General features: G+C 63.6%; 1 protein-coding gene across 1 annotated transcript; it reads left to right on the top strand.

Annotated features, from left to right (window-relative positions):
• Positions 1-5,515: 5,515 nt before the first annotated feature.
• On the top strand, positions 5,516-12,340 carry LOC121286086 (basic proline-rich protein-like; the record flags this gene model as incomplete). Its single annotated transcript, XM_041203082.1, has 8 exons — positions 5,516-5,550; positions 5,924-6,052; positions 6,094-6,216; positions 7,063-7,197; positions 7,607-7,814; positions 11,231-11,282; positions 11,518-11,713; positions 11,995-12,340. Coding segments are annotated over 8 exons (1,224 nt in total), but the record flags the coding sequence as incomplete, so codon positions are not given.
• Between the last annotated feature and the right edge of the window lie 678 nt (positions 12,341-13,018).

The raw sequence follows: 13,018 nt of genomic DNA, 5'->3' as shown, positions 1-13,018 counted from the left end.
CTGTTCCATCTCCTCCTACACCACCCTCCATCTCAACCTCCTTCTGCTCCATCTCCCCCTCCTCTGCTCCATTGCCCCCCTGCTCCTGCTCCATCTCCTGCTCCCCCATCTTCACCTCCCCTCCCCCCCCCCCACGGCTCCATCTCCACCTCTTGCTTCATCTTTCCCCTCCCCATGCTCCATCTAGCCCCTCCCTTGTTCCATATCACAGTCCCTGCTCCATCTCCCCCCTCCCCCTGCGGCTTCTCGCCCCGCCCCTGTTCTATCACCCCTCATTCTGTTCCAACTCCCCCTCCTCCTGCTCCATCTCCCTCTTCCCCTGCTCCATTTCCTCCCTCCCAAGGCTCCATCTTCCCCCCAGCTCCATCTTCCCCATCACTTCTCCATCACACCCTCCACTGCTTCATCTCCCCTCTCCTCTCTCCATTTCCACCCTCCCCCGATCCATCTCACCCCACGCAAGCTCCATCTCCCCCTCCTTACTCCATCTCACCCCTCCCCCGCTCCAACTCCACCTCCTTCTTCCCCCTCCCTCTGCTCCATCTCCCCCCTCCCTGCTCCATCTCCACCTCCGTCTGGTCCATCTCCCCTCACCCCGCTCCACGCTCCCATCACCCCGCTCCATTGCTCCCCTCCCCCGCTCGATCTCCACCTCCTTATGCTCCATCTCTCCCCCTCCCCCTGTTCCATCTCCCCCTCCCCCGTTCCATCTCCCCCTCCCACTGCTCCATCTCCCCCTCCCACTGCTCCATCTCCCCCTCCCCCTACTTCATCTCCTCCTCCTTCTGCACCATCTCTCCCCTCCACTGCTACATCTCCCCCTGCCCCTTTCCCATCTCCCCCTGCCCCTTTCCCATCTCCCCCTGCCCCTTTCCCATCTCCCCCTCCCCTGCTCCATCTCCCCCCTCCCGTGCTCCATCTCCACCTCCTTCTGCTCCATCTCCCCCCTCCCCCATTCCATCTCCCCACCACCTGTTCCATCTCCCCCTCCCCCCGCTTCATCTCCACCACCTTCTGCTCCATCTCCCCCCTCCCTTGCATCATCTCCCCCTCCCCTGTTCCATCTCCACCTCCTTCTGCTCCATCTCCCCCCTCCCCCACTACAATTCCCCTCCCCCCCGCTCCATCTCCAACTCCTTCTGTTCCATCTCCCCCCGTCCCCTGCTCCATTTCCCCCTCCCCGCTTCATCTCTCCCCTCCCCCGCTCCATCTCCACCTCCTTTTCCCCATGTCCCCCCCTCCCGCTGCTCATTCACCCCCTCCTTTTGTACCATCTCTAGCTCCTCCACCTCCTGCTCCAACTCCTCCATCCCACTCAAACTCCCCCTCCCCTGCTCCATCTCACCACTCCCCCTGCTCCAATTCCCCCTACCCCTGCTTCATCTCCGCCTCCTTCTGCACGATCTCCCCCTGCCCCTTTCCCATCTCCACTTGGACCCGCTCCATCTCTCCCCCTCCCCCTACTCCATCTCCCCCTCCCCTACTCCATCTCCCCCTCCCCATGTTCCATCTCCCCCTCCCCCATTCCATCTCCCCCTCCCTCTGCTCCATCTCCCCCTCCCTCTGCTCCATCTCCCCCTCCCACTGCTCCATCTCCCCCTCCCCCTGCTCCATCTCCCCCTCTCCTGCTCCATCTCCCCCTCCCCCTTTCCCATCTCCCCCTCCAACCCGCTCCATCTCCTCCTCCTTCTGCTCCATCTCCCCCCTCCCCCTGCTCCATCTCCCCCCTCCCCTGCGCCATCTCCCCACTGCCCCTGCTCCATCTCTCCATTCCCCAACTCCACCACTCCCTCCACCACTCCATCTCCATCTCTTTTGGCTCCATCTTCCCACTCCCCCTGCTGCATCTCGCCCCGCCTTCGTTCTATCACCCCTCACTCTGCTTCAACTCCCTCTCCTCCTGCTCCATCTCCCTCTTCCCCTACTCCATTTCCATCCTTCCACTGCTCCATCTTCCCCCCAGCTCCATCTGCTCCTCCCCCACTCCATCTACCCCTTGCCCACTCCATCTGCCCCAATCCCCTGCTCCTACTCTCCCCTCCCCCCGCTCAATCTCCACCTCCTTTTGCTCCATCTCGCCCCCTCCCCCTATTCCATCTCCCTCTCCCCGTTCCATCTTCACTTCCCCCCCTGCTCCATCTCCATCTTCTGCATCTCTCCACGCTCCCCCTCCCCCTGCTCCATCTCCACCTCCCGCCATTCCATCTCCATCTCCTTCCACTGCATCTCTCCCCGCTCCATCTATCCCTTCCCCTGCTCCAACTCCAACTCCTTCTGCTCCATGTCCCCCACTCCCTGATCCATCTCCCCCTCCCCCCGCTCCATACCCCCATCCCCGCTCCATCTCCCCGTCCCCCGCTCCATCTCTCCCCTCCTCTCTCCATCTCCCCCCTCCCCCGCTCCATCTCCACCTCCTTTTGTTCCATCTCCCCCCTCCCCTGCTCCATCTCCCCCTCCCTGCTTCATCTCTCCCCTCCCCCGCTCCATCTCCACCTCCTTTTGCTCCATCTCCCCCCCTCCCGCTGCTCCATCTCCCCCTCCTCCTGCACCATCTCTTAACTCCTCCACCTCCTGCTCCAATTCCCCCATCCCGCTCAAACTCCCCCTCCCTGCTCCATCTCACCACTCCCCCTGCTCCAACTCCCCCTTCTGCTCCATTTCCCCCTCCCGCTGCTCCATGGCCCCCCTCCCTGCTCCATCTCCACCTCGGTCTGCTCTATCTCCCCCTCCTCCGCTCCATCTCTCCCCTCCCCCTGCTCCATCTCCCCCTCCACCCGCTCCATTTCCATCTCCTCCTGCTCCTCCTCCCCCTGCTCCATCTCCACCTTCTTCTGCTCCACCTCCCCCCACTCCATCTTCCCCCTCCACCTGCTCCATCTCCCTCCTCCCCCTGCCCCATCTACCTCCTCCCCCTGCTCCATCTCCACCTTCTTCTGCTCCACCTCCCCGAACTCCATCTCCCCCCTCCCCCTGCGGCATCTCGCAACGCCCCCGTTCTATTACCCCTCATTCTGTTCCAACTCTCCCTCCTCCTGCTCCATCTCCCTCTTCCGCTGCTCCATTTCCTCCCTCCCAAGGCTCCATCTTCCCCCCCAGCTCCATCTTCCCCTCCACTTCTCTATCACCTCTCCCCCGCTTCATCTCCTCTCTCCTGTCTCCATTTTCACCCTCCCCCTGATCCATCTCACCCCACGCAAGCTCCATCTCCTGCTCCGCTGCTCCAACACCCCCTCCTCTGCTCTAACTCCTCCACCTCCTACTCCAACTCCCCCACCTCCTTCTCCAACTCTCCCATCCCGCTCAATCTCCCCCTCCCCAGCTCCATCTCACCACTCCCCCTGCTCCAACTCCCCCTCCTGCTCCATCTTCCCCCTCCTTACTCCATCTCCCCCTCCCTGCTCCACCACACCCTCACCCTGCTCCATTGCTCCCGTCACCCCGCTCCATCTCCACCTCCTTATGCTCCATCTCTCCCCCTCCCTCTACTCCATCTCCCCCTCCTCCTGTTCCATCTCCAACTCCTGCTCCATCTCCCCCTCCCACTGCTTCATCTCCCCCTCCCACTGCTTCATCTCCCCCTCCCACTGCTTCATCTCCCCCTCCCACTGCTTCATCTCCCCCTCCCCCTGTTTCATCTCCCCCTCCCCCTCCCACTGCTTCATCTCCCCCTCCCCCTGCTTCATCTCCCCCTCCCCCTGCTTCATCTCCCCTCCTCCTGCTTCATCTCCCCCTGCCCCTGATTCATCTCCCCCTCCCCTTTCCCATCTCCCCCTGCCCCTTTCCCATCTCCCCCTCCCCCTTCTCCATCTCCCCGTCCCCCTGCTCCATCTCCCCCTCCCCCGCTACATCGCCCCCCCTCCCCCGCTCCACCACCCCCTCACCCTGCTCCATTGCTCCCCTCCCCCGCTCCATTTCCACCTCCTTATGCTCCATCTCTCCCCCTCCCCCTACTCCATCTCCCCCTCTCCCTGCTTCATCTCCCCCTCCTTCTGCACCATCTCTCCCCTCCCCCGCTCAATCTCCCCGCTCCCTGCTCCATCTCCACCTCCATCTGGTCCATCTCCCCCGCCCACGTTCCACCACCCCCTCACCCGGCTCCATTGCTCTCCTCCCCCCGCTCCATCTCCACCTCCCCCCATTCCAACTCCACCTTCTTCCACTGCATCTCTCCCCGCTCCATCTCTCCCTTCCCCTGCTCCATCTCCAACTCCTTCTGCTCCATCTCCCCCACTCCCTGTTCCATCTCCACCTCTCCCCACTCCATCTCCACCGCCTTCTGCTCCATCTCCCCCCATCCTTGCTACATCATCCCCCCAGCTCCATCTCCCCCTCCCCCTGCACCATCTCCCCATCCCCGCTCCATCTCCCTGTCCCCGCTCCATCGCCACATCCCTGCTCCATCTGCCCGTCCCCCGCTCAATCTTCCCCTCCCCTGCTCCATCTCCCCACTACCCCTGCTCCAACTCCTGCTCGAACTCCCCCTCCTCCTGCTCCAACTCCCCCTCCTCCTGCTCCAACTCCCCCTCCTCCTGCTCCAACTCCCCCTCCTCCTGCTCCAACTCCCCCTCCTCCTGCTCCAACTCCCCCTCCTCCTGCTCCAACTCCCCCTCCTCCGGTCCATCTTCCCCCTCCCCTGCTCCATCTCCCCCTCCCCTTCTCCATCTCTCCCCTCCCCCTGTTCCATCTCCACCTCCCCCCTGCTCCACCTCCTTCTGCTCCATCTCTCCACGCTGCATCTCCCCCTCCTCCTGTTCCATCTCCACCTCCCCCCATCTCCACCTCCTTCTGCTCCATCTCTCCACGCTCCATCTCCCCCTCCCCCTGCTCCATCTCCCCCTCCCCCTGCTCCATCTCCCCCTCCCCCTGCTCCATCTCCCCCTCCTCCTGTTCCATCTCCACCTCCCCCCACTCCATCTCCCCCTCCCCCTGCACCATCTCCCCGTCCCCGCTCCATCTCCCCATCCCCACTCCATCGCCCCGTCCCCCTGCTCCCTCTCTCCCCTCTCCCTACTTCATCTCCCACTGCTTCATCTCCCCCTCCCACTGCTTCATCTCCCCCTCCCCCTGCTTCATCTCCCCCTCCCCCTGCTTCATCTCCCCCTCCCCCTGCTTCATCTCCCCTCCTCCTGCTTCATCTCCCCCTGCCCCTGCTTCATCTCCCACTCCCCTGCTCCACCTCCCCCTGCCCCTTTCCCATCTCCCCCTGCTCCTGTTCCATCTCCAACTCCTTCTGCTCCATCTCCCCCTCCCACTGCTTCATCTCCCCCTCCCACTGCTTCATCTCCCCCTCCCACTGCTTCATCTCCCCCTCCCACTGCTTCATCTCCCCCTCCCCCTGCTTCATCTCCCCCTCCCCCTGCTTCATCTCCCCCTCCCCCTGCTTCATCTCCCCTCCTCCTGCTTCATCTCCCCCTGCCTCTGCTTCATCTCCCACTCCCCTGCTCCATCTCCCCCTGCCCCTTTCCCATTTCCCCCACCCCCTGCTCCATCTCTCCCTCCCCCTGCTCTATCTCCCCCACCCCCTGCTCCATCGCCCCCCTCCCCCGCTCCACCACCCCCTCACCATGCTCCATTGCTCCCCTCCCCCGCTCCATTTCCACCTCCTTATGCTCCATCTCTCCCCCTCCCCCTACTCCATCTCCCCCTCCTCCTGTTCCATCTCCAACTCTTTCTGCTCCATCTCCCCCTTCCACTGCCTCATCTCCCCCTCCCACGGCTTCATCTCCCCCTCCCCCTGCTTCATCTCCCCCTCCCCCTGCTTCATCTCCCCCTCCCCCGCTTCATCTCCCCCTCCCCCGCTTCATCTCCCCCTCCCCCTGCTTCATCTCACCTCCTCCTGCTTCATCTCCCCCTGCCCCTGCTTCATCTCCCACTCCCCTGCTCCATCTCCCCCTGCCCCTTTCACATCTCCCACTGCCCCTTTCCCATCTCCCCCTCCCCCTGCTCCATCTCCCCCTCCCCCTGCTCCATCTACCCCACCCCCTGTTCCATCGCCCCCCTCCCCTGCTCCACCACCCCCTCACCCTGCTCCATTGCTCCCCTCCCCCGCTCCATTTCCACCTCCTTATGCTCCATCTCTCCCCCTCCCCCTACTCCATCTCCCCCTCCCCCTGTTCCATCTCCACCTCCTTCTGCTCCATCTCCCTCTCCCCCTGCTTCATCTCCCTCTCCTTCTGCACCATCTCTCCCCTCCCCCGCTCCATCACCCCCTGCCCCGTTCCATCTCCACCTCCTTCTGCTCCATCTTCCCCCTCCCTCTGCTCCATCTCCCCCCTCCCTGCTCCATCTCCACCTCCATCTGGTCCATCGCCCCCTCCCCCGCTCCACTACCCCCTCACCTGGCTCCATTGCTCTCCTCCCCCTGCTCCATCTCCACCTCCTTATGCTCCATCTCTCCCCCTCCCCCTACTCCATCTCCCCCTCCCCCTACTCCATCTCCCCCTCCCACTGCTCGATTTCCCCCTCCCACTGCTCGATTTCCCCCTGCCACTGTTCCATCTCCCCCTCCTACTGTTCCATCTCCCCCTCCCACTGCTCCATCTTCCCCTCCCACTGCTCCATCTCTCCCTCCCCTTCCACCGTCTCCCCCTCTCCTGCTCCTTCTCCCCCTCCCCCTTTCCCATCTCCCGCTCCATCTCCCCCTCTCCTGCTCCTTCTCCCCCTCCCCCTTTCCCATCTCCCGCTCCATCTCCACCTCCTTCTGCTCCATCTCCCCCCTCCCCTGCGCCATCTCCCCACTGCCCCTGCTCCATCTCTCACTCCCCCATCTCCACCACTCCCACCACCACTCCATCTCCACCTCCTTTGGCTCCATCTTCCCACTCCCCCTGCTGCATCTCGCCCCACCTTCGTTCTATCACCCCTCACTCTGCTTCAACTCCCTCTCCTCCTGCTCCATCTCCCTCTTCCCCTACTCCATTTCCACCCTTCCACTGCTCCATGTTCCCCCCAGCTCCATCTCCCCCTCCCCCACTCCATCTCCCCCTTGCCCGCTCCATCTGCCCCAATCCCCTGCTCCATCTCTCCCCTCCCCCGCTCCATCTCCACCTCCTTTTGCTCCAGCTCTCCCCATCCCCCTACTCCATCTCCCCCTCCCCCGTTCCATCTTCACATTCCCCCTGCTCCATCTCCACCTCCTTCTGTTCCATCTGTCCACGCTCCATCTCCCCCTCCCCCTGCTCCATCTCCACCTCCCCCATTCCATCTCCACCTCCTTCCACTGCATCTCTCTCTGCTCCATCTCTCCCTTCCCCTGCTCCATCTCCACTGCCTTCTGCTCCATCTCCCCCCATCCTTGCTCCATCATCCCCCCAGCTTCATCTCCCCCTCCTCCTGCACCATCTCCCCGTCCCCGCTCCATCTCCCCGTCCCCTGCTCCATCTCCCCGTCCCCCGCTCCATCTCCCCGTCCCCCGCTCCATCTCCCCGTCCCCCGCTCCATATCTCCCCTCCTCTCTCCATCTCCCCCCTCCCCATGCTCCATCACTCACCACCCATGTTCCATCTCCATCCACACTGCTCTACCTCCCCCTCCTCCTGCTCCAACTTCCCAATCCCGCTCAATCTTCCCCTCCCCTGCTCCATCTCCCCACTACCCCTGCTCCAACTCCTGCTCCATCTCCGACTCCGCCTGCTCCAACTCCCCCTCCTCCTGCTCCAACTCCCCCTCCTCCTGCTCCAACTCCCCCTCCTCCTGCTCCAACTCCCCCTCCTCCTGCTCCAACTACCCCTCCTCCTGCTCCAACTCCCCCTCCTCCTGCACCAACTCCCCCTCCTCCTGCTCCAACTCCCCCTCCTCCTGCTACAACACCCCCTCCTCCTGGTCCATCTCCCCCTCCTCCTGGTCCATCTTCCTCCTCCCCTGCTCCATCTCTCCCCTCCCCTTCTCCATCTCTCCCCTCCCCCCACTCCATCTCCACCTCCTGCTCCATCTCTCCCCCTGCTCCACCTCCTTCTGCTCCATCTCTCCACGGTCCATCTCCCCCTCCTCCTGTTCCAACTCCACCTCCCCCCACTCCATCTCCACCTCCTATTCCATCTCTCCCTCCCCTGCTCCATCTCTCCCTCCCCTGCTCCATCTCTCCCTCCCCGCTCCATTTCTCCCACTCCCGCTCCATCTCTCCCACCCCCGCTCCATCTCTCCCTCCCCTGCTCCATCTCCACCTCCTTATGCTCCATCTCTCCCCCTCCCCCTACTCCATTTCCCCCTCCCCTACTCCATTTCCCCCTCCCCTACTCCATTTCCCCCTCCCACTGCTCCATTTCCCCCTCCCACTGCTCCATTTCCCCCTCCCACTGCTCCATTTCCCCCTCCCACTGCTCCATTTCCCCCTCCCACTGCTCCATCTCCCATTCCCACTGCTCCATCTCCCCCTCCCACTGCTCCATCTCCCCCTCCCACTGCTCCATCTCCCCCTCCCACTGCTCCATTCCCCCCCTCCCACTGCTCCATCTCCCCCTCTCCCTGCTCCGTCTCCCCCTCTCCTGCTCCATCTCCCCCTCCCCCTTTCCCATCTCCCGCTCCATCTCCCCCTCCTCCTGTTCCAACTCCACCTCCCCCCACTCCATCTCCACCTCCTTCTATTCCATCTCTCCCTCCCCTGCTCCATCTCTCCCTCCCCGCTCCATCTCTCCCACTCCCGCTCCATCTCTCCCACCCCCGCTCCATCTCTCCCTCCCCTGCTCCATCTCCACCTCCTTATGCTCCATCTCTCCCCCTCCCCCTACTCCATTTCCCTCTCCCACTGCTCCATTTCCCCCTCCCACTGCTCCATTTCCCCCTCCCACTGCTCCATCTCCCCCTCCCACTGCTCCATCTCCCCCTCCCACTGCTCCATTCCCCCCTCCCACTGCTCCTTCTCCCCCTCCCACTGCTCCATCTCCCCCTCCCACTGCTCCATTCCCCCCTCCCACTGCTCCTTCTCCCCCTCCCCCTGCTCCGTCTCCCCCTCTCCTGCTCCATCTCCCCCTCCCCCTTTCCCATCTCCCGCTCGATCTCCACCTCCTTCTGCTCCATCTCCCCCCTCCCCCTGCTCCATCTCCCCCCTCCCCTGCGCCATCTCCCCACTGCCCCTGCTCCATCTCTCCCTCCCCCATCTCCACCACTCCCACCACCACTCCATCTTCACCTCCTTTGGCTCCATCTTCCCGCTCCTCCTGCTGCATCTCGCCCCGCCTTCGTTCTATCACCCCTCACTCTGCTTCAACTCCCTCTCCTCCTGCTCCATCTCCCTCTTCCCCACTCCATTTCCACCCTTCCACTGCTCCATCTTCCCCCCCACTCCATCTCCCCCTCGCCCGCTCCATCTGTCCCAATCCCCTGCTCCATATCTCCCCTCCCCCCACTCCATCTCCACCTCCTTTTGCTCCATCTCTCCCCATCCCCCTACGCCATCTCCCTCTCCCCCGTTCCATCTTCACGTCCCCCCTGCTCCATCTCCATCTCCACCTCCTTCTGCTCCATCTGTCCACGCTCCATCTCCCCCTCCACCTGCTCCATCTCCACCTCCCCCCATTCCATCTCCACCTCCTTCCACTGCATCTCTCCCCGCTCCATCTCTCCCTTCCCCTGCTCCATCTCCAACTTCTTCTGCTCCATCTCCCCCACTCCCTGTTCCATCTCCACCTCTCCCCTGCTCCATCTCCACTGCCTTCTGCTCCATCTCCCCCCATCCTTGCTCAATCATCCCCCCTGCACCATCTCCCCCTCCCCCTGCACCATCTCCCCGTCCCCGCTCCATCTCCCCGTCCCCGCTCCATCTCCCCATCCCCGCTCCATCTCCCTGTGCCCCGCTCCATCACCCCTCCCCCTCTCCATCTCCCCGTCCCCCACTCCATATCTCCCCTCCTCTCTCCATCTCCCCCCTCCCCTGCACCATCTTCCCCCCTCCCCTGCACCATCTCCCCCCTGCCCCTGCTCCATTTCCCGCACCCCCATCTCCACCTCCCCCGCTCCATCTCCACCTCCTGCTACATCTCCCCCCTCCTCATGCTGCAACTACACCCTCCCTTGTTCCATATCACCATCCCCGCTCCATCTCTGCCCTCCCCCTGCTGCATCACGGCCCGCCCCCATTCTATCACCCCTCATTCTGCTCCAACTCCCCGTCCCACTGCTACATCTCCCTCTTCCCCTCCTCCATCTCCCCCACCCCGTACCATCTCCCGTTCACCCGCTCCATTTCCCCCTCCCCTCTCCATCTCCCCCTGCTCCATCTCCCCCCTCCCCCTGTTCCATCTCCCCTCACCCCTGTTCCATCTCCCCCTCACCCCTGCTCCATCTTCACCTTCTTCTGCTCCATCTCCCCTTCCCATCACTGCATCTCCCCGTCTCCGCTTCATCTCCCCCCTCCCCCTGCTCCATCTTCCACCCAGCTCCGTTTCCCCCTCCACCCGCTCCATCTCCCCCTCCCCTTGCTCCATCTCCCGGTCCCCGCTTCATCTCCACCCTCCCCTGCTCCATCTCCTCCTCCCCCTGCTCCATCTGCCCCCTCCCCCTGCTCCATCTGCCCCCTCCCCCTGCTCCATCTCCCCCTCCCCCGCTCCATCTAACTCTTCCCCCCAGTTCCATCTCCATGTCCTTCTGCTCCATCTCCCCCTTCCCCTCCCCATGTTCCATCTCCACCTCCCCCGCTCCATCTCCACCTCCTTCTGCTCCATCTCCCCCTCCCCTTCCCCATGTTCCATCTCCCCCTTCCCTGCTCTATCTCCACCTCCTTCTGCTCCATCTCCCCCGACTCCATCATCACTCCTCCTCCCGCTCCATCTCCACTTGCTTCTGCTCCATCTCCCCCTCCGCCATCTCCACCTCCCCCGTTCCATCTCCACCTCCTTCTGCTCCATCTACACTCTCCCCATGCTCCAAATACCCCCTCCTTTTTTCCATGTCACCATCCCTGCTCCATCTCCTCCTCCGCCGCTACACCTCCCCCTCCCCCGCTCCATCTCCCCACTTCCCCCTGCTCCATCTCCACTTCCTTCTGCTCCATCTCCCGCTCCCCTTACTCCACCTCCCCCCACTCCGTCTCCACTTCCTTCTGCTCCATCTCCCGCTCCCCTTACTCCAGCTCCCCCCGTTCCGTCTCCACCTCCTTCTGCTCCATCTCCCCCTCCCGCCGCTCCATCTCCCCCTCCCCCGCTCCATCTCCCCACTTCCCCCTGCTCCATCTCCACTTCCTTCTGCTCCATCTCCCGCTCCCCTTACTCCACCTCCCCCCACTCCGTCTCCACTTCCTTCTGCTCCATCTCCCGCTCCCCTTACTCCAGCTCCCCCCGTTCCGTCTCCACCTCCTTCTGCTCCATCTCCCTCCTCCCGCCGCTCCATCTCCCCCTCCCCCGCTCCATCTCCCCACTTCCCCCTGCTCCACCTCCACTTCCTTCTGCTCCATCTCCCGGTCCCCTTACTCCAGCTCCCCGTTCCGTCTCCACCTCCTTCTGCTCCATCTCCCTCTCCCCCGTTCCATCTTCATTCCCCCTGCTCCATCTCCATCTCCACCTCCTTCTGCTCCATCTCTCCACGCTCCATCTCCCCCTCCCCCTGCTCCATCTCCACCTCCCCCCATTCCATCTCCTCCTCCTTCCACTGCATCTCTCCCTGCTCCATCTCTCCCTTCCCCTGCTCCATCTCCAATTCCTTCTGCTCCATCTCCCCCACTCCCTGTTCCATCTCCACCTCTCCCCGCTCCATCTCCACCGCCTTCTGCTCCATCTCCCCCATCCTTGCTCCACATCCCCCCCAGGTCCATCTCCCCCTCCCCCCGCTCCATCTCCCCATCCCCGCTCCATCTCCCTGTCCCCCACTCCATCTCCCCGTCCCCCGCTCCATCTCCCTGTGCCCCGCTTCATATCTCCCCTCCAATCTCCATCTCCCCCCTCCCCATGCTCCATCACTCCCCACCCATGTTGCATCTCCCTCCCCACTGCTCTACCTCCCCCTCCTCCTGCTCCAACTCCCCAATCCCGCTCAATCCTCCCCTCCCCTGCTCCATCTCCCCACTACCCCTGCGCCAACTCCTGCTCCAACTCCCCCTCCTCCTGCTCCAACTCCCCCTCCACCTGCTCCAAATCCGCCTCCTCCTGCTCCAACTCCCCCTACTCCTGCTCCAACTCCCCCTCCTCCTGCTCCATCTCCCCCTCCTCCTGCTCCATCTTCCCCGTCCCCTGCTCCATCTCCCCCTCCCCTTCTCCATCTCTCCACTCCCCCCACTCCATCTCCACCTCCTGCTCCATCTTTCCCCCTGTTCCATCTCCACCTCCCCCCTGCTCCACCTCCTTCTGCTCCATCTCTCCACGCTCCATCTCCCCCTCCCCCTGCTCCATCTCCCCCTCCTCCTGTTCCATCTCCACCTCCCCCCACTCCATCTCCACCTCCTTCTACGCCATCTCTCCCTCCCCTGCTCCATCTCTCCCACCCCCGCTCCATCTCTCCCACCCCCGCTCCATCTCTCCCACCCCCGCTCCATCTCTCCCTCCCCTGCTCCATCTCCACCTCCTTATGCTCCATCTCTCCCCCTCCCCCTACACCATCTCCCCCTCCCACTGCTCCATTCCGCTCCCACTGCTCCATCTCCCCCTCCCAATGCTCCATTCCCCCCCTCCCACTGCTCCATCTCCCCCTACCCCTTTCCCATCTCCCCCTCCATCCCGCTGCATCTCCACCTCCTTCTGCTCCATCTCTCCCCTCCCCTGAGCCATCTCCCCACTGCCCCTGCTCCATCTCTCCCTCCTCCATCTCCACCACTCCCACCACCACTCCATCTTCACCTTCTTTGGCTCCATCTTCCTGCTCCCCCTGCTGCATCTTGCCCCGCCTTCATTCTATCACCCCTCACTCTGCTTCCTCCCTCTCCTCCTGCTCCATCTCCCTCTTCCCCTACTCCATTTCCACCCTTCCACTGCTCCATCTTCACCCCAGCTCCTTCTCCCCCTCCCCCACTCCATCTCCCCCTCGCCCGCTGCATCTGCCCCAATCCCCTGCTCCATCTCTCCCCTCCCCCCGCTCCATCTCCATTTCCTTTTGC

This window comes from Carcharodon carcharias, chromosome 13 (genome assembly GCF_017639515.1).
Source record: "Carcharodon carcharias isolate sCarCar2 chromosome 13, sCarCar2.pri, whole genome shotgun sequence".
NCBI lineage: Eukaryota > Metazoa > Chordata > Chondrichthyes > Lamniformes > Lamnidae > Carcharodon > Carcharodon carcharias.
The sequence above is the reverse complement of the archived record's forward strand: the minus strand, read 5'-3'. Positions and strand labels throughout refer to the sequence as shown.